This window comes from Schistocerca americana, chromosome 8 (genome assembly GCF_021461395.2).
Source record: "Schistocerca americana isolate TAMUIC-IGC-003095 chromosome 8, iqSchAmer2.1, whole genome shotgun sequence".
NCBI lineage: Eukaryota > Metazoa > Arthropoda > Insecta > Orthoptera > Acrididae > Schistocerca > Schistocerca americana.
The window spans coordinates 186,620,127-186,646,011 of record NC_060126.1 but is presented as its reverse complement, the minus strand read 5'-3'; the positions used below and the strand labels follow the sequence as shown (position 1 = coordinate 186,646,011).

The 25,885-nt window shown below is 41.2% G+C and overlaps 1 protein-coding gene across 1 annotated transcript in view; it reads left to right on the top strand.

Annotated features, from left to right (window-relative positions):
• The window catches only part of LOC124545657, a 162,007-nt gene that overhangs the window by 119,848 nt on the left and 16,274 nt on the right, over window positions 1-25,885 (top strand). The window contains exon 8 of the mRNA XM_047124605.1: window positions 22,047-22,234. Within this exon, the coding sequence (XP_046980561.1) occupies window positions 22,047-22,234 (188 nt within the window). The remainder of the gene's footprint in view (window positions 1-22,046; window positions 22,235-25,885) is intronic.

Genomic DNA, 25,885 nt, shown 5'->3' with positions numbered 1-25,885 from the left:
TCAATCAAAAAATGTAGCAACAATCCATCGATATTACGCCAGTGGGAGGTAGCCATGGAGGTAAAAATCCGGTTTCTGCATGGAGATAAGAAAAGAAGGGAGGTGGCGCTATAGACTTAAGCTGTACGTTGGTTTGAACCAAGAGTGGGCAGGGCCTGCCGCCATCATAAATAGCCCAAAACATTGGCAGACTATTTCATTAGTGTGCACGCAACAGGTGTTTTAAATACTAAAAGTTACAGTGCTTACATGAATAATATAGTGTCAGGAAAGCAATTTGGAACGTTTTTCTGTTCATGAATGCTTATACGACGCTTTTGGCTTCGTTAATGAAACTTGTGTTTTGTTGATATACTTCGAATAAGCGAGAAGAGAAGGGTGTGATGTGAAAAGGGTGCTTTAATAATGCATTTAATTCCACTTGTACTTTATTTATGTCGATAGCAAATGAATCCGGAACTCCGAAACCAGTGCTTGTTTGCTTACTGGCAATGTTTCTTGTTCGCCACATTTTCGGCTTTCAACTCATATGTGCAACATTTTTATTGCTCACGTTTGCAAAAAAACTTACCTACGTGTTCTTCGCTATGCCATAAAAGTGCACAATGAGGAAAGAAGCGAGGCATATAATAGTATTTTGTGCATATCAACAAAGTGAATGATTATGAAAAGTCAAAGAAACAGAACTACATAGAGGTGTACCTCCATGCAGAATAGATCTCTTGTGTTTAGTACATTAGTCTCACCGTAGTTTTCACATCTTCTTACTTTCAAATCTGACGTATGATGTGTCTTTTTTGATCTCCTTACTATGAAATCTGACGTATGATGTGTCATTTAGTGTGTGGTCAATAATAGCAATTTACGGGTTGAATAAACGATATAATTTTTTATACAATGCTGTAAATGTGATTAATGGACTGGCTTCAAATACTTAAGACGCTGTAAAATGAATGTTTTCCGTTAACTTGTATTAAAGTCATTTTTTTAGTAACGATAGCCTAACCTATGTAACATGTAGGCTTACCTTTCCAACAGTCGTCTGTTTGCTTCTTTTCCCGGAGTATTTCTCGCCATTAACTCTCAGTTTTTCAGGAATAACCAAAAAATCACAATTGGAATGCATGTCTCCTTTGATCATCTGGTTGATTTTACTTTTGAATTTCATTTTGAAGTTTTCACAGTATATAAGCCTATACCAAGCTCTGTGATATAACAGTAATTAGTCAGTTAGTTTCATGTTCCAAGTACACTGATGTGCCGAAACATTGTGACCACCTGCTTAATAGCTTGTTTGTCCGTTTTCGGAACGAAATACACCACTGATTACACAGTGACACGTTTCCATTTATCGACCGTAGGGTCGCAATGGTCCCATGCCCACTGCAAACGTAACTGATGATGTCATTGGGCCAACCTGTGAACACGTAGTGATGGTCTGCTGCGTAGCTCCATTTTAACAATGTACGGTGAACGATGTGCGCGGCACCAGCATTGCGGTCTTTCGGCGGAGATGCCACAGATGAGCATCTATCCTACTTTACAGAGCAGACAAGCCTCCGAAGCCAGGTTCTCTGAAGAGTCGTGGACGTCGAACCATTTAGTGCTTAGCGGTAGTTTTACTGTCGTTCTACCTCTTGCCGTAGATGCTCACGACAGTAACACGTGAACACTCGACCAGCTACACCGTTTTCGAGATACCCGTTCACAGGCTCTGCGCAGTAATAATTTGCCCTTCGTCAAAATCACTTAAATAGATATTTGCAGCCCATTTCTTCGCTGGATGATACCCCGTCCTTGTGTGCTCTGCTTATATGCTTTCGTTACAGTGTCACGTGCCCACAAAATAGGAATCCAGCGTCGCGGTGAACAGTGGTCATAATGTTTTGGCTTATCAGGGTATCATTTCCGCGATAAATCGTAATGATGTGGAACGAGTCATTTTATATTAACATCATTTCTTTTTGTAAATACGCCCCATGCTTATCATTTATTAGCCTTTTTGTTTTTTAATTAAAGACAGACAGATGTTAGCGATTCCGACTCGTGACCATTTACACATCACAACAGGAGGTGTTGTCAAACAGAAACGTTTTCTGTTTAGTTTCAAATTTTACTTTGCTGTCTGACAGGCATTTTGTATCAATGGGGAATTGATCAAAACTTTTGGTTGCAGTTGATGACGTAATGACAACTCTCTTCTTTTTTTACATCCATGGGTGTCTGCTAGATAATGTTATTTAGTAATTTGCAAGATGACATTTTCTTGCATAAAAATTACTTTTTTATGGAGTGATTTTCAACAGACATCTTACTGCGTAATTACGTTTTCCATATCACCCTAATTAAATTAGTTGTCATATAAGGCTCCGACTGATACATCTGTAGGCGTGGATCTACACCACATACATAAAATACATGTAGTGAATAATGAATGAACGAAATTCTTTATTATTTACGATCTTGCCATAACTATTCAAGGACAACTATAATCAATAACTGCTAAGAAATTACGTAACATCCAGCAAAGAAACACATCGCGCAACTGCGCGAAAAAATGCCACTGCCACAGATCCGAGATAGATTCTCCACTCAATTAAATAACTACTATGGTCACATTGTACGCGTTTCAGAGGGAAGCATCCTATGTCATTTTATTTTCTTTGATGATAAAGTTTTAAATCTACTTTTTGGGGCAAGTAGAAAAATAATTTGCTCAGAACCGTATCAGATTTGTTCTAATTTTTATATTTATACTAGAACTGCCACCGTTCTCACGGGACGCGATGCTGCCTATGGATGGCTACGCGTTCTGATTAACGATCGGCACATATGCCGATAAGACAACTTTCCCGTACAATTAAGCATACTTCCAAATTCATTCGAGCGGTAGTTCATTTCGCGAATAACTGATGATCGCCGGCCGGTGTGGTCGAGCGGTTCTAGGCGCTTCAGTCCGGTACCGCGCTGCTGCTACGGACGCAGGCTCGAATCCTGCCTCGGGCATGGATGTGTGTGATGTCCTTAGATTAGTTAGGTTTAAATAGTTCTAAGTTTAGGGGACTGATGACCTCAGATGTCCCATAGCGCTTAGAGCCATTTGAACCATTTTTTCAACTGATGATCACAATGTTTTCCCCAGTAGAGTATTTCTTTATCCAAAATAAGGCACATTCAAAATCTTCAAATTAAGTACTGCTTTGATAAGTGATTAACGGTTTCACCTCATCTCCCCGTAACTTGGAGAACCAAAATCTGAAAACCACATTAATTGGAGCTAAACTAATAACCACAGCAAGATCTAGTCTAACTGCCCAGAAGACAAAGTTTCCCTGTTACCAATCGGACGAACATACTTCGGCGACCGACATACCAAAACTCAATTGTTCTAAAAGGGCAATTGTTGTCCTGAATAGGAATTATAAAAGCAAAGTAACAGCGTTATTCTTACTTTTTGACAACGATTGCTTGTATGTAATGGGTGGACGTTCACTACATGGTGGCCAGTTTCGTTATCGTGGGCACTTATTAGTATGCGCGGCGCCTACTCCAATTTATGTGTTACGATTCTATGTACAAAACTTCATATTTCCCGATATCGTACAGTGATATAATTTTGTAGGTACCTTCACCGAATACCGTCTGCAAAATGTGTTGCGATTAGAAGTAGTGTTAAAGAATCATAAATCAAAACGTCGTGCTGCCAGTCTTAATGCATGATCATAGAAAATTTGATACGCCGTAAACTTTCCCCCCGTCATCGGTTTTTTTTTGGGGAGGGGGGATGCAGGCGGATGTCAGCGAGTAAAATGTCACAAAGGTCGAAACTAATGTGTAAAGTTTGTTGTAAGTCGCTAAATCCTCATTATCAACTACTCGATGAGTAAAGTCTGGGTAATTTGCGCGGTGTGTGTCACGCTTCCTCAAGAAACACACGGCTTCTAAATGTAATACTTATTCTCTTAAACTTTAACATAACATCGTAGCTCTTAATGATCAGTTTATGACAGCATTTTAAATTCGCACAATAACTGTATGAAATATTGAAAAGTCCCTGGAAGTCATTACATAGGCAACTTGAAACTTGGACCATGTCCCGGGTTAGCCACTAGGTATTTGGAATTCAACAGTTCTGACAAGCTGGGCAACTCCTGCCTCCCCCGTAGACTTCTAAACGTTGTAATAAAACGGTTTTATTAATACACTATATATATATATATATATATATATATAAAAATCACAGTTTACGTCATTTTCATTAATATTCAACCAAAAATTTATCTGCACGTAAGGTGATACAACAGCGGTCTTACGTAACGTGCTATTCTCATTTTGCCCGCCATACTCTCTTAGACCTACATCATCTGATATTTTTTGGTATAATTTAAACAATATTTCTTACAGGAAGAGCCACTGAGTTACAAATTTAAATACTGGCTAATTCAAGCATCACTTGCAGAAGATACAACGACCATTGAAATTAATGTACAAATTAAATACTGTAGATCGTGTACTATTTGATATATTGCTTGTATCACTCTATAGACGAAATCTTCAGTTCTTCATTGTAGTGATGAGAACACTTTGAAAGTTCAAACTCACACTCAGTACCATTGACAATTCAAAGACTTTTGTCCGCCGGGAAATAGTTAATCAGAGCGATGCGTGACATAAAAAGTACTTCGCCGGAAAAAAACTGTGTACCTCATGTTTTATGTATATTCTGGCCTTGCGCGTCGCCCTGTTAACATAATGCTGAATATATACATCAAGAAATTTCCTTCATTCTATAATTTTGATGCTATTAATGTGTATCTAGATACAAATGATATATGTCGTGTGACTAGAGCCTCCCGTCGGGTAAACCGTTCGCTGGGTGCAAGTCTTTCGACTTGACGCCACTTCGGCGACTTGCGCGTCGATGGGGATGAAATGATGGTGATTACGACAACACAACACCCAGTCCCTGACCGAAGAAAATCTCGGACCCAGCCGGGAATCGAACTTGGTCCCTTAGGTTTGACATTCTGTCGCGCTGACCACTCAGCTACGAGGGGTGGACATGCAAATGATAATGAGTGGACATGTCCTGTGATTAATGATTTTTAATGTCTGAGGATGATATACTGTTTGACCAAAATTGGTAGCTTTCGTAATGTGACATACAGCCATTGCATCAAATCACGATAGTACTACTGGTGAGACTTTTGCCAAGATGCTGAAACAAAACATCAGAATTCCAAACAATGTGAGTGAAGATGCCAAGACCTAGAGCAATAGCACTTTCAAAAATCAAAAGTGAGGAGGATGCTGATCTAGTTTTTACAACAGTAGCGTCATTTACAGTGAATCTGTGCTATAGGATAGAACAGTAACAACGAATTCAATCAGTATGTATGAAAACGCGTGCTCTCTTGAACTCTCCAAGTTTCCTCTGGACTCTGTACCTCTCGTGATGTTTACCTGTGGCATGATAACGCCTCACCTCACTTACCAGCTATGAATCTACAGTTCCTCGACATAAAGCAAATCTCAGCGTTTCACCATCCATCTCATTCATCAGATTTGTCACCTCTGTAATATTTCTTCTCCTGAGAATCACAGATCAACTAGGGTGAGGAGATTCAGAAGGCTGTGACTGACAAACTCAGGGGAACTCGAAGATATGACTTCTCTGATGCAATGTGAATACTGAGAACTCGTAATAAGCAATGTATGGCTCCCAGTGGATCTCTTTAGAGTAAACAGTAAAATCTCATGTCTTTGAGTTTCATTTTTTTTTCTTTTTGCCGTCGTCAGAGAACTTAAGGCTCGCGCTGTTTAGGTTAAGGTACAGAGATTTAGGAAGAGAGTTCAAAATTTCATCCTAATGATATATGTACATGACTGAAGGAAAAGCAAAAGCTTAAAGATATCGATGTTCTAACATTGGAGACAGATGATAAGCAAGGAAGCAATGGACGCTGCAGCAGGATAATTATTTACATTCGTCACCATCTTCTCTGGTTTTGGCTCTTGAGTAAGCATGGGCAGCTATTCCTCCACACATGTTAAGACGCGCCATTGAAAGTGTTCCCAGCAGAGTTCAAGCCGTCATAAAGGCGAGGGATGAACAGGCATCACATCAATGTCCACTGACACGTGTCCGTATACTTTTGATCAGATAGTGCAAGATGTTCCACAACCCTCCTCTACACGGAGACCACAAGCAAGGAATATGTGGGCGTAACATTCCGCGGTTGTTTTCATTTTCAGTAAAACTTTTCCGGGTATGTGACCACGTCGTCATACTGATGAAGACCACATGCAGCAGTGGTCGAAACGCTGGTGTGTATAACAAAATGAGAACGGGGTCACATATCCGCGGGAGAATTCTATTGAAAGTACAAGAGTAGCTCACCAGTGAAAGAATTCCAGTCACCTGGCGTGGACTGTTACATACAATACGTCATTGTACTACGCAAGTCAAATTACTTCACGAAGGCTGCCGCAAGCATGTTTCACGAGCAGAAGGAATGAGAGCGAGAAAACATCGTTCGTAGCCTTGATCTTTTTGTTATGCTTATTTACTGGAGACAAGGGGTCATTAGATGAACCCGCATTACAGAGTACTGACGCAGGTGCTATTGTATGTATAATTTGATAGCCTGAAGCGATTCTCATGTTAAATGAAGGTTTCTAGGCGTGTGTAATGATCGCATCTTCAGAGTGTTCGAATATTCTTGACAACAAAACATTGCAAAAAGTTCGCATGAGCATGGTTCGAAAATCGTTCGCTAGGGAAGTATGCAAGGAATACCCGGGTGTGTTATTTACCTCAAATGTGCATTTTTACTCACTTTGTTACTTATGATTGGTCATGGCATTTGTTTTGTTTTGTCTGAATGTCATTTGTTCTGTTTTAGAGTAACTTCCATCTCAACACATCACAATGATGTATTCACTTTCTGAAATGACGGATGTACACTACATGTGCGGCTTAGCGATTCGGAATGCGGACGTGGAACGTCAACTTTATGTTGAACGCTATCCTGGGAGGCAGCTACCCTGTGCAAAAACGGCTGCGAGAGACAGACCCTTTTGAGAAGAAGATTGCTAATTGTGGAAGACCACGCGGTTTACGAATGCCTCAACTTAGAGACCGGGGTTCTTCGTACTGGGGATGAAACTCCATTAACTACTACAAGGAGAACTTCGAGAAGGGGTGGCGTTAATGACATGACAATCTGGAATATTCTCTTCAACAAGTGCAAGAATTAAATGAGGCAGACTTTCAGCCAAGAATAATCTTACGTCAACGCGAGATAAGCCAGTGTGCTGTTGTTTGTCCATTTCTTAATATGTAGCTTATTCACTGGTGAGGGTGGTTTTTCACTTGATGGATTCTTCAATTACAATAACAGTCACATCTGGGCTTACGAAAATCCTCTTGAACTGCGTCTAGACAGATGTAATAAAGGTTCAGCCTCAATGTGTCGGGTGGAATCATTCATGATCGTTTCAACGGGCTTTACCTAAACGTCTTACTAGTCAAAATTGTCCACAGTTTCTCAGTCATAAGTTGTTTCATGTATTTGACGTAGTGCCTCTAGACGCTATCCAATGGATATGGTTTAAGCCCGATGGCGCTATACCTCATTTTACACGGGTGGTTCGCCAGTATCTCCATAAACAACTACCGAACAGGTGGACTGGTCGATGGGATCCATTGCATGACCTGTTCGATCGCCATATTTGAATCCAATGGATTTTTTCCTTTGGGACATTTAAAATACTTGCTGTGTTCAACTCCCACATCCAACGTCGATGTTCTGAGTGAGCGTATCGAAAATAGATTTGACCAAATGTGGAACACACCCAGAGTTTTCCACAAAGTATGGGAAAGTATGGAACACAGGCACGGCAGATGCGTGGAAGCAGAACATGGCCACGTCGAACTAGTTTTATAAGTGAAGGATGTTCAAAAGAAAAAGTACGAAACAAAACTCAGGGTATAACTGAAGTCTTTATTCAAAAGTAAACACCAGAGGTCTAAGCGCAATTATCCTATTGTTTCACGAGCCGAAGGATTCCCTGTTCGGACAATTCCAGTGGCTGTTGCAGGAGCCAGTTCTCCACTGTGTCCTTCAGTTTGTCGTCCGAGTTGAAGCTGTTCTCTTTTGGGTAGGTTTTAGCGGAAGAACTACTTAAACCTAACTAACTTAAGGACATCACCCACATCCATGTCCGAGGCAGGATTCGAACCTGCGACCGTAGCGCTCGCGCGGTTCCAGACTGAAGCGCCTAAAACCGCTCGGCCACACCGGACGGCCTTCCGGGCTGTAGGGCGGATGCTCAAGTTGCTCCCATTTGAAGTCGGCCAATACACTGTGTGTGACCTTGGGAATATCGTGAAGCAAAATCACTCCCTTCAGCCCTGATGGACTAGGGTAGGGTACGAATTGTCTCACAGTATACACCACTTTTAATGGTTTATCGTGTTCGAGGAATTCGGTGAGTGTAGCACCCCGAACGTCGAAAAAAAATGGTGAGCATCACCTAGCCCGCTGAGGGCACAGCTCTGAATTTTTTATGGGGATATGACGCATGCACACAGCCACGCCAGACACTACATAATCGCCCCTCTATGTTATCCCAAAGTAGCATATGCAAATTTCAACTGGTTTGGTAGTTAAAACATTTCGTACCTTTTCATTCGAACGCTCCTTATAATAGTATAATATTAGTAAACATACTGGGAACAGCAGTGATCCTAGGGAACTAGTAATAAAATAGTATATATAACAGTCTTTATCGCATAAAAACACATTTTATACGTAGGTGGTGAAAAGGTTTTGACGCAGTGTGGATCGTCTTCGACCCATATATCACTGATGTGTGGAGATGATGACACAGAACAGGAACTGCGGATACCAACCGCTGCTGACTGTCTGCGAGATATGTTGTGAATAGAGTTAGTAGTAAAGAACCAATAAATCAAAACTTCATACATAGTGCGGCAGTTTTTCACGCGTATCAGTGTTTATCGGGTCATATCTCCTGAACTATATGTCGTACAACGATATACACACATCAAAAAATTTTTTGCATCGCCACGGTTCCCAGAACTCCTCAAGATAGACGTTGACTGTGGATATTGTATCACAGACACAATTCCTTTGACTGTTCGGAGATGTCACTAACCCCGCCCAAAGATGTAAACAACCATACATAAGCAGCGACTATTAGACAGAGGGGGTCTGACAGCCGATCAGTTCCAGTCATACACGGCTCAAACCCCCGGCTAGTGTTGTCTGTAGTTCAACCATGCCTAGACGGTCAATACCGCGGTTCGGTCGCGTCCGAATTGTTATTTTGTGCCGGGAAGGGCTCTCAACAAGGGAAATGTCCAGGCCTCTCGGAGTGAACCAAATGCTAAAACTTCCTGGCAGATTAAAACTGTGTGCCGGACCGAGACTCGAACTCGGGACCTTTGCCTTTCGAAAGTGCACTTGCCCGTGAAAGGCACAGGTCCCGAGTTCGAGTCTCGGTATGGCACGCAGTTTTAATCAAATGGTTCAAATGGCTCTGAGCACTATGGGACTTAACATCTGAGGTCATCAGTCCCCTAGACTTGGAACTACTTAAACCTAGCTAACCTAAGGACATCACACAATCAATGCCCGAGGCAGGATCGAACCTGCGACCGTAGAAGTCGCTCGGTTTCGGACTGAAGCGCCTAGAACCGCTCGGCCACCGCGGCCGGCTCAGTTTTAATGTGCCATGAAGTTTCATACCAGCTCACACTCCGCTGCAAAGTGAAAATCTCATTCTAGAAACATCCCCCAGGCTGTGGCTAAGCCATGTCTCCGCAATATCCTTTCTTCCAGGAGTGCTAGTTCTGCTAGGTTCGCAGAAGAGCTTCAGTGAAGTTTGGAAGGTAGGAGACGAGGTACTGGCAGAATTGAAGCTGTGAGGACGGGTTGTGAGTTGGGCTTGGGTAACTCAGTTGGTAGAATACTTCCCCGCGAAAGGCAAAGGTCCCGAGTTTGAGTCTCGGTCCGGCACACAGTTTTAATCTGCCAGGAACTTTCATATCACCACACACTCTGCTGCAGAGTGAAAATCTCATTCTGGTCACAGACAACTGTTATGCACACATACTGAGGAATACTATGCAAGTTTCGTTCGAACGGGTGTTTTGTATGCAACCTCCTTAATGGGCGGAATGCACTCCCTCAGGATTCTTCCAACGAATCTCAGTCTATCGTCTGTCCTTCCTGCGATTAATTTTATGTGCTCGATCCAGTATAAATTGTTCTGTAGCTCTTCTCCTAGATATTTAATAGGCTTGTTGTACCGTTTTGGATCCTTCCGTCTACTCATGCACAAAACTTTACATTTGTATATGTGACGAGTTAACTGCTAATCCCTGCATCAAACTTTCTTCCTCTTTAGGTGAACATCACTACAATTTTCTAGAGTTGTGATCTGTTTGTGTATAAGGGGCGATCAAGCAGTTTCCGTTTGAGGGCGTTGCTGCGGGGTATAGAAAACATATCGCAACACTGATGCAGCTATATAAGCACCGACATAGAGGCAAGGGATTAGTGTGGCATTCGTGAAAACGCGCATTTGGTAAATGCGGAAACGTGAACTATGACGAAGTTATTACCAAATGCGTCCACACAGGACTGACGTGCTATTACTCTTTTCTTGTCTGCCAAAGGACGTTATATTATATTAATACTTGTTCCATAGATCATAAATACGACATTTCGTCATGATGTGGACATGTCAGTTTAACAAAAGTTTTCTTTACACAATATAAACTTTTTTACAGTTACTGGTACATATCTAAAAGAATCATCTACTGAGTAGAAAGAGTTGTCACTCAGAAATTCTTTTAATTTCTTTTTAAATGTTGGTTGGCTATCTGTCAGATTTTTAATGCTGTTTGGCAAATGACCAAAGATTTTTGTAGCAACATAATTCACCCCTTTCTCTACCAAAGTCAGATTTAACCCAGAATAGTGAAGATCACACTTTCTTCTAGTGTTGTAGCTATGCACTTCGCTATTACTTTTGTAGTACTGGGATGGATTATTAATAAAAATTTTCATAAGTGAATGTATGTACTGCGCAGGTACTATGAATATCCTAAGTTCCTTAAGTACATAAATGATCTTGGGTGGGCTCCAGCTATTGTTCTGATTACACATTTTATGCAATGAATACTTTTTCTCTTGATGACGAATTACCCCAAAATATGATGCCATATGAAAGCAGTGAATGAAAATAGGCATACTAAGCTAATTTACTTATATATTTGTCACCAGAATTCGCAATAACCCTAATAGATAAGTAGGTGGACCTAACTGTTTCACCAGATCAGTAATATGGTTATTCCAATTCAATTTCTCATCAATGCACACACCCGGAAATTTTGAATATTCTGCCTTAGCAACAGATTCTGTTCAAAGTCTATATTTATCAATGATGTTAAGCCACTTACTGTACAGAATCATAAGTACTGTGCTTGCTTCAAATTTAGTGAGAGTCCGTTTGCAGAGAACCACTCAATAATTTTCCAAAAGACATTACTTACTATTTCCTGAGCTGACTCTTGTTTATTGGGTGTGATTACTATACTTCTATCATCAGCCAAAAGAGCTAGCTTTGCGTCTTAGTGAATATAGAGTGGCAAGTCATTAATATATATTAAGAACAATAAGGTACCCAAGACTGAACCCTCTTGGACACTATTCTTGATACCTCGCTAGTTAGAGGACTCTGTTGATTTTTGCAGACTATCTGTACTGCTAATTTGAGCCTTCTACATTGTTCCAATTAAATATGAATCAAACCATTTGTGCACTGTCCCACTCATACCACAATATTTAAGGTTATAAAGAAAAATCTCATGATTCATACAGTCAAAGCCATCTATCACAAAGCGAAAAAAGTGGTCCAAATAAAACATTAATATTTCTTTACGTACTACACGAATATGTAATAAAAATGGGGGTTCCTATTTTTAAAAAAACGCAGTTGATATCCGTTTGACCTATGGCAGCGCCATCTATCGGGCCAACCATAGCGCCATCTGGTTTCCCCCTTCAAGCTAGACAAGTTTCGTCCTTTGTATTTTTTTCGTTTGACGCTTATTTCGTGAGATATTTGGCCCGGTCACGATCACTGGACCACCCTGGATACAATGACTAACATTCCCTCACAGCTAAGGTGTGAGACGATGACTATCAATGTGGGAGACTAGAGCACAGTGTGAGGTATTGGGAGATTGAGACAGTTCGGCCGGCGGCGGCGGCCTGTATGCACGCTGTCCAAGGAGCATTATTGGCGCATAGCTGAGGGCATGTCTTTGTTTCCTCTTGTCATAGGCATGCTTATTTCAGCGCCTGCTATACAATGTTTCCTAGTGGTGACCGGTGTGCTGGCGAAGGCGTATTCCTCCCTCCCAAAATGCTGTACCGTTGTCGTGTACTGGAGATGCGAACGACAATGGGTGGGTGGGTGGGGGGGGGGGGGGACACAGGAAGCTGATGAGCCGGGAGCCATAGCTGTGGAGGATGGCATGCTCCCAGACGTATCCAGCGATCTGGCTTGCCAGAGCAGAGGGAAGTCCTCCCAAAAACACTGCTCAGGATGCGTGTCCAGTCCTGAGGGTGTCTCCTGGGGCGATAACTGCGACGGCGACGGCGATGGCGGGTCCAGCTCCATAGCGTTGGAGAATGGCGACAGTGGAGGCGAGCGGCTATGTCTTTTGGCTCGTCCTGGTGTGCTACAGCCCCTGTTCTCATGTGCAGGAGGTGCGAAGCTTGGCCATTTGTTGTTTCAAGGTGCAAACAAAGTGTTCTGCTTCGCCGTTGGACTGCGGGTGAATTGGAGCACTTGTTAGATGACGAATGCCATTTTGTTCACAAAATTCTTCAAAGTCAGGGGATGTGAACTGATGTCTGTTGTCCGTAGCAATGACTTCAGGCAATCCTTCAATCTAAAAAATTGAGGACAACACTTGAATGATGCCACGTGACGTGGTAGAGTTCATAGGCACTGCAAATGGGAACTTGCCAAAAGAGTCTACCACAATGAGCCAACGAGTGTCCCAGAATGGTCCTGCGAAGTCTATGTGCACTCGTTGCCATGGAGATTGAGTCTTAGGCCAAGCTGCAAATGTCTGTGCTAGGGCTGATTGTCCACGCATGCGTGACACTGTGACGTCATCTGTTCAATGTGGGCGTGCATGTCCTGCCAAGTACAAAGCCGTCGCACTAACTGTTCAGTGCGAATAATTCCCCTATGTCCTTGGTGAAGCAGTTGTAATACATCCTTTTGCAACACTGTAGGAATACGTGACTGTCCACTGTCAGATTGTACTAAGGTCACACCTTATTGTACCGGAGGTTATGCTGACGAGCAAAGTATCAGCGCACTACTGAGTTCTGAATACTGTTCAATGAGCGAGGCCAAGTCTTGCGAATGTAATACAAAAAAATCTTCAGATCAGGGTCTGCTTCCGTGACCTGTGCAATTTCTCTGTAATTAAAAAAAAGTTCAAATGTGTGTGAAATCTTATGGGACGTAACTGCTAAGGTCATCAGTCCCTAAGTTTACACACTACTTAAACTAAATTATCCCAAGGACAAACACACACACGCACACACACACACACACATGCCCGAGGGACGACTCGCACCTCCGCCGGGACCAGCCGCACGGTCCATGACTGCAGCGCCTTAACCACTTTTTCTTTTTTTTTAAATCTCATTTTGTTCTATATTGTTCGTTGAATTTGTTCGTGGCGGACGTCCGATGACACTCGTTCAAGTTGTTCGTTGATCCGTTTACTCAGTTATTTTATTAGAGAGGGTAATTAAACCCTCTGACCGAACACGCTGAGCTACCGTGCCGGCGAAACTACATCCACTGCACCAGATGTGACACGACCGCTCGGCTAATCCCGGCGGCTCTCTGTAGTTCAGTGGAAAAGGTTGCAGCAATTCAGAGTCCTGCTCATCGATCTGGCACCAAGATGTGTGAGAGGGATCAAAATCAGAGTCGGGGCCGATCGGAAGGCGAGGGAGGGCGTCTGCATTGCCATGCTTTGCCGTAGGCCTGTACACAAGTTCGCACTGATACTGGGATGGAAGCAAAGACCAACGTTTCAATTTTTGAGCACTACGTGTAGGAAACGGCTTTGACGGATGAAACAATGACTGCAAAGACGCGTCTGGTCTGTCACTAAACAGAACTTGCGACCAAACAGATAGTGATGCAATAATGTCACATCATACACAGTAGCGAGAGCTTTTTCAATTTGTGAATAATTGCAGTGAGTTTGAGTAAACAACTTTGAGAAAAAGCAATAGGTCAGTGTTGTGCACCAATTCCGTGCGAAAACACAGCGCATGGCAGGATCAAAATGTACTTAACATCTGTCACCGAACAAGCATTTTTGAGTTTCTGAAATGCGTAGTGACACTCTTAGGTCCATTTTTCCGATGCAAGCGATGCAATGGAGCCGCGATCTATGAAGTATTGGGAATCAAAGGAATGTAGTATGTTAACTTGCATAGCTCGGACTGCAGTTCAGATACATTGAGAGGAACAGACTGGTCACGCAAGCAAATGAGATAGGAGAGGGTGCACACCCTGACTGTTTATCACATGACCTAAGTACTGCAATTCTGTCTGAAAAAAGTCACTCTTTTCGAGACGACACATGAGTCCTGCATCGAACAACACTCGAAAAAGAGGACGCAAATTGGCAGTGTGTTCCTCTGGCGTACGACCTGAGACAACAATATCGTCAAGGTAGCTCAAACAGAAGGGCACTTGGGCAGTCAGCTGTTCCAAGTAACGTTGAAAAATGGCGGGTGTGGAGGCATTGCCGAAGGGCAAACGCAAATACTTGCACAGGCCCTAGTGTGTATTAACAAAAAACACTTTCTGTGATTCTTCAGCTAGTGGTATTTGCAAATAAGCATCACGCAAATCTATCTTAGGAAGGTGACGGCCTGCGCAAAGCCTGTCCATAAGTTCTTCAGGGCAAGGCAAGGGATAAGTGTCAATTAGCGTCTGCGAATTGACTGCAATTTTGAAGTCAACACGACAGCAAGCAATTTGTAGTGTTACAAATAGTTTGTTGGAATGGCGTCGCACTGCGCTGGAGCCAGATGGGGGCACAACCTTAAATGAATTACTGCTAAAATCTGTAGTAAGTTTTGAAAACACTGCATCCACAGAATGTGCATGAGACCCGTTGTTGCGTGAGCGGGCAGAATTGACGTTGTTTTGCCGTTGCAAGCAAACTGCCTGGACATAGCCCTTCTTTTCATATAACATGTCGCGTTGCACGACGGCTAATATTGCCGCTTATGGCAAGCAAAACAGCGAGGGCAAGGCTTAACTAGATTTACAAGGCTTGGCTACTTATTTACTAGGCTGTCTGTTTGTTGATGATACAAGCATAATTATTAATCCAGTAAAAGAAAGTCCGATAGAAAATGATACAAAATAAGGTCTTTGGAAAAGTTATTAATTGGTTTTCTGCTAATGGGCTTGCTCTGAACTTTGAAAAAACACAGTACATCCAATTTTCTGCTGCAAAAAATATAATTTCTTCAATAAATAATACACATCAAATGAAGTCAGTAGCCAGGGTAGAGCCTACTAAGTTTTTGGGTGTACATATAGATGAGAATCTGATTTGGAAAATTCATATTTACAATCTCCTAAAGCGACTAGGTTCAGCAACTTTTGCAATCAGAATAATTGCCAATTTTAAGGATGTAAAAATTAGTAAGGTAACATACTTTGCATACTTCCACTCTCTGATGTCATACGGAATAATATTCTATGGCAACTCAACACTTAAGCAAAAGCTATTCACTGCTCAAAAGAAAGTAGTTAGAATAATGTGTGGTGTTCATAGTCATACATCTTGTAGGCATCTGTTTAAAATGTTAGGAATTCTTACAACTGCTTCACAGTACATTTACTCAGTAATGAAATTTTTTATCAACAACATGGACCAGTTTAAAATCAACAGCGACATTCATGATTACAATACCAGAAAAAAGAAAGACATACACTATCCCTTACTTAACCTATTTTTGGCACAAAAAGGGGTAAAATATGCTGCTATAAAACTTTTTGATAAATTACCAGATGAAATAAATTGTCTGACAGACAGCAGTAATAGTTTCAAAAACAAATTGAAATCATTCCTCCTTGACAACTATAATGTAAACAAAAAAAAAAAAAAAAGAATAAAAATGAACTTGTTTCCTGTGCTCATTCCTTGTGCATTTGACATGTTCCACATCATAACGGTTTTCCGTGCTATTGATCAATGGAACACGTAACTAACTAACTAACTCTGTGTGCATGCTTGTGGTGGCAGCTGAGTGGGGCGGTCACGGGCAAGAGAAGACTCAACCCGACAAATCCGGACCTGATCAAATTTATTGGCGGTTATGGTGCTGGAATCGAATTGTTCTATTATTTACACTTCTATTATTTACACTTGATAGAGCGAAGGATCTGAGTACTTGAGATCTCTCTAATTCTGCTATCAGGGATATTGAATGTGATTGCATCAAGGATCATCATGTCACTATAAAAGTTTCCACAACTACACTTGAATTTACACTTCCAGTGAAACCCTCTAAGTCGGTATACCACTGACGATACGTCTGTTCCGGCTATTTCTTAAGGTGAAAGAACTGAAATCAGCTAATGCAGGAGTAGGTTTAATAACAAAAAAACAGGAGTGCGGGTAACCAACTACGAACAGCATAGTGAACGCATTATTGTAGCCAAGATAGACATGAAGTCCACGCCTACCACAGTAGTATAAGTTTATATGCCAACTAGCTCGGCAGATGAAGATATTGATGAAATGTATGATGAGATAAAAGAAGTTATTCAGATAGTGACTGAAGACGAAAATTTAATAGGCATGGGGGACTGGAATTCGATTGTAGGAAAAGGAAGGGAAGGAAAAATAGTAGGTGAATATGGAATGGGGATAAGGAATGAAAGAGGAAGCCATCTGGTAGAATTTTGCGTAGAGCATAACTTAATCATAGCTAACACTTGGTTCACGAACCATGAAAGAAGGTTGTATACATGGAAGGGGTGGAGTCACTGAAAGGTTTCAGAAGGATTATATAATGGTAAGACAGAGATTTAGGAAACAGGTTTTAAATTGTAAGACATTTCCAGGGGAAGATGTGGACTCTGATCACAATCTATTGGTTATGAACTGTAGATCAAAATTGAAGAAACTGCAAAAATGTGGGAATTTAAGGAGATGGGACCTCGATAAACTGACAGAACCAGAGGTTATAGAGAGTATCAGAGAGAGCATTAGAGAATGATTGACAAGAGCAATGGAAAGAAATACAATAGAAGAAGAAAAAGAATGAGTAGCTTTGAGAGATGAAGTAGTAGAGCCAGCGAAGAATCAAGTAGGTAAAAAGACGAGGCTAGTATAAATCCTTGGGTAACAGAAGAGATATTGAATTTAATTGATGAAAGGAGAAAATATAAAAGTGCAGTAAATGAAGCAGGCAAAAAGCAATACAAACGTCTCAAAAATGAGATTGACAAGAAGTGAACAATGGCTAAGCAGGGGTGGTTAGAGGACAAATGTAAGGGTGTAGAGGCATATATCACTAGGGGTAAGATAGATATTGCCTACAGGAAAATTAATAAGACCTTTGGAGAAAAGAGAACCACTTGTATGAATATCAAGAGCTCGGATGGAAAACCAGTTCTAAGCAGAGAAGGGAAAGTAGAAAGATGGAAGGAGTATACAGAGTGTCTATACAAGGGCGATGTACTTGTGGACAATATTATGGAAATAGAAGAGGACGTAGATGATGATAAAATAGGAGATATGATATTGTGTGAAGAGTTGGACAGAGCGCTGAAAGACCTAAGTCGAAACAAGGCCCCAGGAGTAGACAACATTCCATTAGAACTACTGACAGCCTTGGGAGAGCCAGTCCTGACAAAACTCTACCATCTGGTGAGCAAGAGGTATGAGACAGGCGAAATACCCTTAGACTTCAAGAAGAATATAATAATTTCAATTCCAAAGAAAGCAGGTGTTGACAGCAGCGAAAATTACCGAACTATCAGTTTAATAAGTCATGGCTGCAAAATGCTAACATGAATTCTATACAGATGAATGGAAAAAACTGGTGAACCCGATATCAGGGAAGATAAGTTTGGATTCTGTAGAAATGTTGCAACACTTAAGGCAATACTGACCCTATGACTTATCTTAGAAGATAGATTAAGGAAAGGCAAATACAGGGAGCAAAAGGCTATTTACGATTTGTACAGAAACCATATGGCAGTTATAAGAATCGAGGGGCATGAAAGGGAAGCAGTGGTTGGGAAGGGAGTGGGACAGGATTGTAGCCTCTCCCCGATGCTATTCAATCTGTATATTGAGCAAGCAGTAAAGGAAACAAAAGAAAAATTTGGAGTAGGAAATAAAATCTATGGAAAAGAAATAAAAACTTTGAGGTTTGCCGATGACATTGCAATTCCGTCAGTGACAGCAAAGAACTTGGAAGAGCAGTTGAACAGAATGGACAGTGTCTTGAAAGGACGATATAATATGAACATCAAGAAAAGTAAAACGAGGATAAAGGAATGTAGTCGAATGAAGTCAGGTGATATTGAGGGGATTGGATTAGGAAATGAGACACTTAAAGTAGTAGATGAGTTTTCCTATTTTGGGAGCAAAGTAACTGATGATGGTCGAAGTAGAGAGGATATAAAATGTAGACTGGCAATGGCAAAGAAAACGCTTCTGAAGAAGAGAAATTTGCTAACATCGAGTAAAGATTTAAGTGTCAGGAAGTCTTTTCTGAAAATATTTGTATAGAGTGTAGCTATGGTAGCTATGTATGGAAGTGAAACATGGATGATAAATAGTTTAGACAAGAAGAGAATAGAAGCTTTTGAAATGTGGTGCTACAGACGAATGCTGAATATTAGATGGGTGGATCACGTAAGTAATGAGGAGGTACTGAATAGAATTGGGGAGAAGAGGAAATTGTGACACAACCTGGCTAAAAGAAGGGGCCAGTTGGTAGGACATGTTCTGAGGCATCAAGGGATCACGTTTAGTATTGGAACGTATCTTGGAGGGTAAAAATAGTAGAGGTAGACCAAGAAATCAATAAACTAAGCAGGTTCAGAAGGATGTAGGTTGCAGTAGGTACTTGGAGGTGAAGAAGCCTACACAGGATAGAGTAGCATGGAGAGCTGCATCAAACCAATCTCTGGAATGAAGACCACAACAACAAAAGTGAAACCCTCTAATGGGGTATACCACTGATGATATGTCTGTTTCGGCTTATTCTTAAGGTGAAAGAAGTGAAATCTGGCTGCCGTGACATTAATCTGCTGTTTGTAATACTGACTTAATGCACCTACTACTTCATCATAGGAGTGTGTATTGGGAGACGACGTAGGTAAGAGTTTTTGAATTAAGCAATACACAGGAGTTCCCACAGCCAACAGGAAATAATGAGGTTTCACAGTACCTTGAATTCGATGGCCTTCACAGTAGGCCTGGAATTGGGTGAGATATTCATGCCATTCCTTTTGTTTTTCATCAAATTGCCAAAACAGTGAAAAGTTGTTTGGTGGGACTTATTGGATAGGTTGGTTGGTCAGTTTTGCAGCCGACACACCTTGTGCGGCAAGAAATTGCTGGACAGTAGACAGCAATGTGGCGATTTGATGGCTCTGGAACTGAAAAATCTGATTTAGTTCCAGAACAGGAGCAGTCTGCAGCTGAGGTGGAGCGGCAGGGGGGTGGATAGGGCAGCATAGCCATTCTAATGCTAACAGATTACAGCAAAATATGAAAAGACAAATAGCAAAGCAATGTGTAAAGCTTCTGAAAAGAGAAATAGATTAGTTCTGCAGCTCCCTTCCTGTAAGACAAGCAACAGCAAGAACAAATGAGCAACTAGAATCACTGCAACAACAGCTCCCCTGAAGCAATCTAGAACACATGGAAATCAAGCAAAACTTGTTGATCAGACTCAATGCCACTTACTGTGGGTGTGTCCTCTTGTAAGGTTTTGTGATTCCTGGCTGAATGAGGAGAGGGTGATATGATAGGTGGGTGGCCAGTTTCCTCTCACTACAACACAAAATGCTCATGCGGTTAAAATACACTTTATTACAGGAGCCAATTGAGTAATTAACTTTAATCATGTCCAGTCTGAAGTTCTGTGGTTAACAACAGTCAATAACATGCACTAAATCATGAATCTTGTCCATATCCATATCACAACTATATCCAACTTCTAACATTCCCTCACAGCTAGCTAAGATGTGAGGCAATGACTATCAACTGTACAGTGCGACTTACTGAGAGACTGAGGCAGCTCGGTACGTTGGCAGTGGCGGTGGCCTATATCCAAGTTGCCCAGATGGTGTTATCGGCGCATAGCCTGGGTGTGTCTTGGCCTTCTCTTGTTCTAGGCACACTTAGTTCAGTGCCTGCTATACAGTATTTCTTAGTGCTGACTGGTGTGCTGGTGGAGGCATATGCCAGCACAAAAATATTTTCTACTTCTGACTTTTTGTTAACAAATTTTTCATTGAATTTGATAGAAATGCAGTCTTCCTGTGCTCTCAGTTGCCCTGTTTCACTTTTAACAATATTCAAAATTTTTTAAATTTTGTTATCAGACATGCTAATCTCAGACATAATGCACATACTTCTGAAATTTTTAATAACTTTTCTCAATACAGTGCAGTAGTTTTTGTAAAGTTTCACTGTTTATGGATCATTACTCCTTCTACGTGTGAGATACATTTCTCTATGCTGTTTACAAGGTATTTTTATTCCTTTAGTAAGCCATGCTTTTTTTTGATGCTTTTTTCCAATTATATTGCACTGTTTTCTTAGGGAAACTGTTTTCAAATATACTCAGAAAAGTATCATGAAATAGGTTAAATTTTAAATTAGTGTCAGGTTCTCTGTACACCTCACCCCAGTCTAACTGTTCTAACCTTTCCCTAAAATTTGCAATGGTTAAATCGTTAATTGAATGTACTATTTTTGAGGATTGTTTTGCAAACACCTGCAGACATCAGTGGGAGAATGAAGAATGTGTGTGGGTGGAATGGTGCGCTAAGTCCCTTATTGGTTGCAATTTGACACAAGATACCAATCGATTTGGGAATCCAGCCTCATCCATTATAGACAACAACAAATGGGAGACACCCATCCTAAAGTCCTGACATCTCCCACTGAGATTATCTCACCTTTGTTTCCTAAAATAAGGGCTTCAAGTGTCAACCATACCTGTCTGACGAGGATGTGCAGCTGGCAGTTACGGACTTCTTCAAGCGATATGACATCACTTTTTTAACAAAAAATAGGTGTCCTCAACCTGGTGAGTGAGTGTGATGATTGCCTCAATGCTGATGACCATTTTACCTGATTGACATACTGATTCTAGACTGTACAACTTTTGAACATAAAATTTTTCATCATCTCTTATACATGGAATGGAATTGGATGGTGGTGGGGAGGGGGTTGGAGGAAGGGGGGTAGCCCAAGAAAAATTACCAAAAGAACTGAAGAATAGCCAGCCAAGAGGCACGCCACTGCACACGTGTCCCTAGTTCAACAAACTGTCAGGCACCTTATAGCATCTTGGCTCATTGAATCACCTGATCTTAGTCTTGTAGAAGAAGTTTGTGGCTAACTCGAATAGCAGGTGACATGTGGCAATCAACATTCCTGCAGTCTGATAACTCTGCATGTCCTAATAGAATGAGTGGCTTCAGTGGCCAAATTGAGGCCCCTATTTATGCTGGAGGCAATATCACACAGGATGAGTGAGCTGTCTCTGGGGATGACAAATTTTTTGTCCTACGTGCTCACCTAACCTGTTTTTGTAACCTACTAGGAACCATTGATGCTATAACGATCTTATGAGTACTGATTCATTGTTCTAAATCAGCTGTATGTGTATTCACATGTGTGTTTGCAGCCGGAGGAGCCGCCCCCAGGAAGGCAGCACACACAGGGAGCGGTGCAAGTTCCTGCTGTACTCTGGGTATGCCTGGGGTGTACCAGCCACTATTTGTGCCATCACAGCTGCTGTGGACTTCTCTCTGGCAGTGCCTACCACCAGCCAGCTCAAGCCCAACATTGGCACCAGAACTTGCTGGTTCCAAGGTACCATATGCCCTGAGGCAGTTCAACTGTATTTCACACTTAGTACACTGTCTGATTTAAAAGTACCCAGATGACACCCCTATGTAAAGCAGAATTGATGAATAAGTGTATGAGAGGCATAAAAAGGGACAGGGAATACTGACCATGGAGAAGCATACTGGGTCAGTAAGGATAACTCAGGGACTCTGAATGTGGATTAGTCATTGGATATCACCTAAGCAACAAATCCATCAGGGACGTTTCAACCCTTTTAAAGTTGTCCAAGCCAACTGTTAATGATTTGAAGGAAATGTGAAGAAACAATCACAGAAAATCAAGACTGGGCAGGCCTTTTGTACTGGTGGATGGGGACTGGTGAGCATTTTAGAGGGTGGTTCTAAAAAAGTTCATGAAATCTGCATAAGGACCATGAATGAGTTACAAAGTGCTACCAGCAGTCCAGTTAGAAAACTGACTGCTTGTAGGGAGTTAAAAAGAATGGGGTACAATGGTCAAGTGCTTGAGGTGATGTGAAACAGACACTATTCAACAGTGAATGATTGGAAACAAGTGATTTAGAGTGATGAAATACATAATACCCTGTGGAAGTCTGATGAAAGAATTTGGATTTGGCAAATGCCTGTTGAAAGTTCCATAATGTCTAGTGCCAACAGTTAAGTATGGAGAAGGTAGTGCTATGGTATGGCAGTGTTTCTCATGATTGTGATGTCTCATTATTGTTCTTAAGATAATGCTAAATGCGTAAGGATATAAACACATTTTATAGCATCATATAATATGGATGTCAGCCTCCACGGGTGACTGCAATGCGGAGGACCTGGGTTTGATTCTTAGTACAGCCAGAGAGTTTTCCTTAGTGGGTAGAATAGGGTGTGCACACACCATGATGCCAGCTGAAGAACTACACTCCAGATCACAAAAACTTACAAGGGCCGACTGACTCCACACATTGCCATGCCACATCTAATGACACCATTGGTGGAGGATGGTATGATGGTCAGTTGGTACTGATGGGCCCCAAGGACCTGTGTATGGATTTAATCTGGTAAGTACTAGGCACAGCAGAAAGACAATTCAGAGATGATGATTGATTGTATCCGCACAACAATGCACCCTGTCATAAAACAACATCTGTGAAGCAATGGTTTGTAGACAATAATAGTCCAGAAATGGACCAGCCTGTACAAAGTCCTGATATGAATCCCTGCATGAGTTATAATTATGACTTTGCTCTGAACCCCAGCATCCAAAATTACTCCTTTTTGTTTTTTGTCCTTGGGAAAGAATGGGCTGGCATTCCTCCACAGACATTTAGACACCTCATTGAATGTGCCCCCAAAAAAATTGAAGGTGGCATAAAGGCAAAGGTTGAAAACATCCCATATTAATGTTCAGTAATAGGTGACCCAACACTTTGGGTCATATAGCATAATACACGCTACAGGTACTGCTCCATTACGGGCAGGACTCTACTGACAGAGTGATGAGGGAGGTACAGGAATAGATGAGTGCAAAAATTGACATGAAAAAACTAAGAAAGAAATACAATATAACTGGGAGAGGTATGTGAGTTTTACTGTCCACCATGTTCCTATCTTACACCTGTGAGAAGAAGCCTCTCGCTCAGTCTGTGACTAAGTGCACACTCTTATCATAGTAGCATTTCGTTCAAGCAGCATCATAAGGAAAATAGTACTTCTGAACAGACCATGATCACTAACATGGTTTATCTGGGGACTGTGTACTTGATCAACTAAGTTGCCGTCTACACATCTCACTGTTCAATGGTGGAATTCATACTGCTACTTTTCTGCATTATTGTTGGGACTTAAAGGTCAACTAGCCACTGCTATCTAAACAAATGCTTTGGGTTTATACTGACTGAGGATGAGTAACATGGGAATATGGATGAAAAGGGCAAAAAAGAGTGGAGGTGATATGTAATTTAGTTGTCCCTTCAGCCAGTACTTTTGCTGCTCCCAGATTTTGTTTTTTAGCATCTGCTGTGTGGATAAACAAGATAGCTGTTTAAAAATAAGCCTTATGTAGCTGACTAATAATGTTATGGCAGTTGTTAATGACTGTGCCTGTAGTCAGTGATACTCTGTTATCTAAGTTTAACCCTTTGTGTAAACAAACACATCTTCTGCCATTAGTAACCAGTGTATTCAGTGTTGTAAGATCACTGTAAGTAGGATCTACATGTGTATTAGGTATTTTGTTATTATTCTAGTGTGACTGAAACACTGACACTTTGTAAGGCTTTGAAAGTCTTAAGATCTTTTCATAATCACTGTGCTAAATGACTGACCAGTAGCTATGCAGTACCAGTATGAAGAAAGGTGTATGTCCGGCGACACATCACTTCCAGTGATAAGATAACTCTTTAACTGATAACTAGTAGTTATCTAGTGTGTGTTCTCACTCAGATTATGATTTTACCTCAAGTTTGGAGGTATCAGGTTACAACTGAGGCAGATGGGCAAGATCATCCACACTCTCCTTACCCAGGAAAGCACCTTGCAGCCTATGCAGCAGAGGCAATTGTGCACAGTCAACCTGGGGAGCCCCCACTCTACCCATACACCTGAGGCAATTGTATGTCGAACATGTCAGATCAGGACATAACTTGTGTGTGCGTTGTAATTTTTTTCATTCTATTTACACTCGTTACTCCTTAATGCAATACTTAAATTTTAACAATTTCCTTTCTGATTGATTTCATCATTCTGTGTACAGTATTCATATTGTAATCATTTCTTTCTAATCATATTCCTGTATACTACATAAGGAAAATGGGGACTCATAGCTGCAGGTGAAGAAAACACACACACACACACACACACACACACACAAATAAATTAACCAACTACACACTCAGTCAGTCAATGAATAATGTGACTACAATATTGGAAAATGATGCATCATAAGAAAAAAATGTTGTAGGTGAAAAGTTAATATTAGTATAGGGAACATTTGTCTGTGCTACAACAGGCCACCTCCTAACCACCCCTCATTTGTTGGTAAAGTCAATTTTGTATTTTCAAATGGGACCACCTCCCCTCCCCATTTTTATTGCATGTTCAGACTTTATGCCAAAAAATATGTATGGTTTACTCAACCATCGTTTTCCATTATTGGTAGATTGACAAATATCAAGTGTGCCTGTGTTTACAATTAACTGATGAATTTTATTCTACATTTCATTTACTATATAAATGTACACCTTTGTGTTCTAATAGTTGTGATTTGTTCCAAAATTTACTTTATTGTTGCAAATTTCATTTTATAGTACAGTATGGTTAACCTTATCTTGGTTAGAAACAACATTTAGCATGATCCAGGAAAAACAATATGGATGTAACAGTTTTCTGTTCCCATTGTGGTGCCTGAATTTGTTGAGACCCCTTGCTTTTCATCATTTTGATGAGTTCCCTTGCCTCTCACCCTTGGAATGCTTGATTTCGATGAGTATTCATGGCAGATGCGACTGTCACTGTTACTTCATGGATATTTTACCTTATTACAGTGTTTTTGGTTTGTATTCTGCTGGTAGCCTAGAGTTATGGCAGCTGGAGGGAAACACACACTGAAATCAGTCAGCCTGATGGTGGGGTTCAATTGTGGCCCCCAAAATTAAGTGTTGCGATG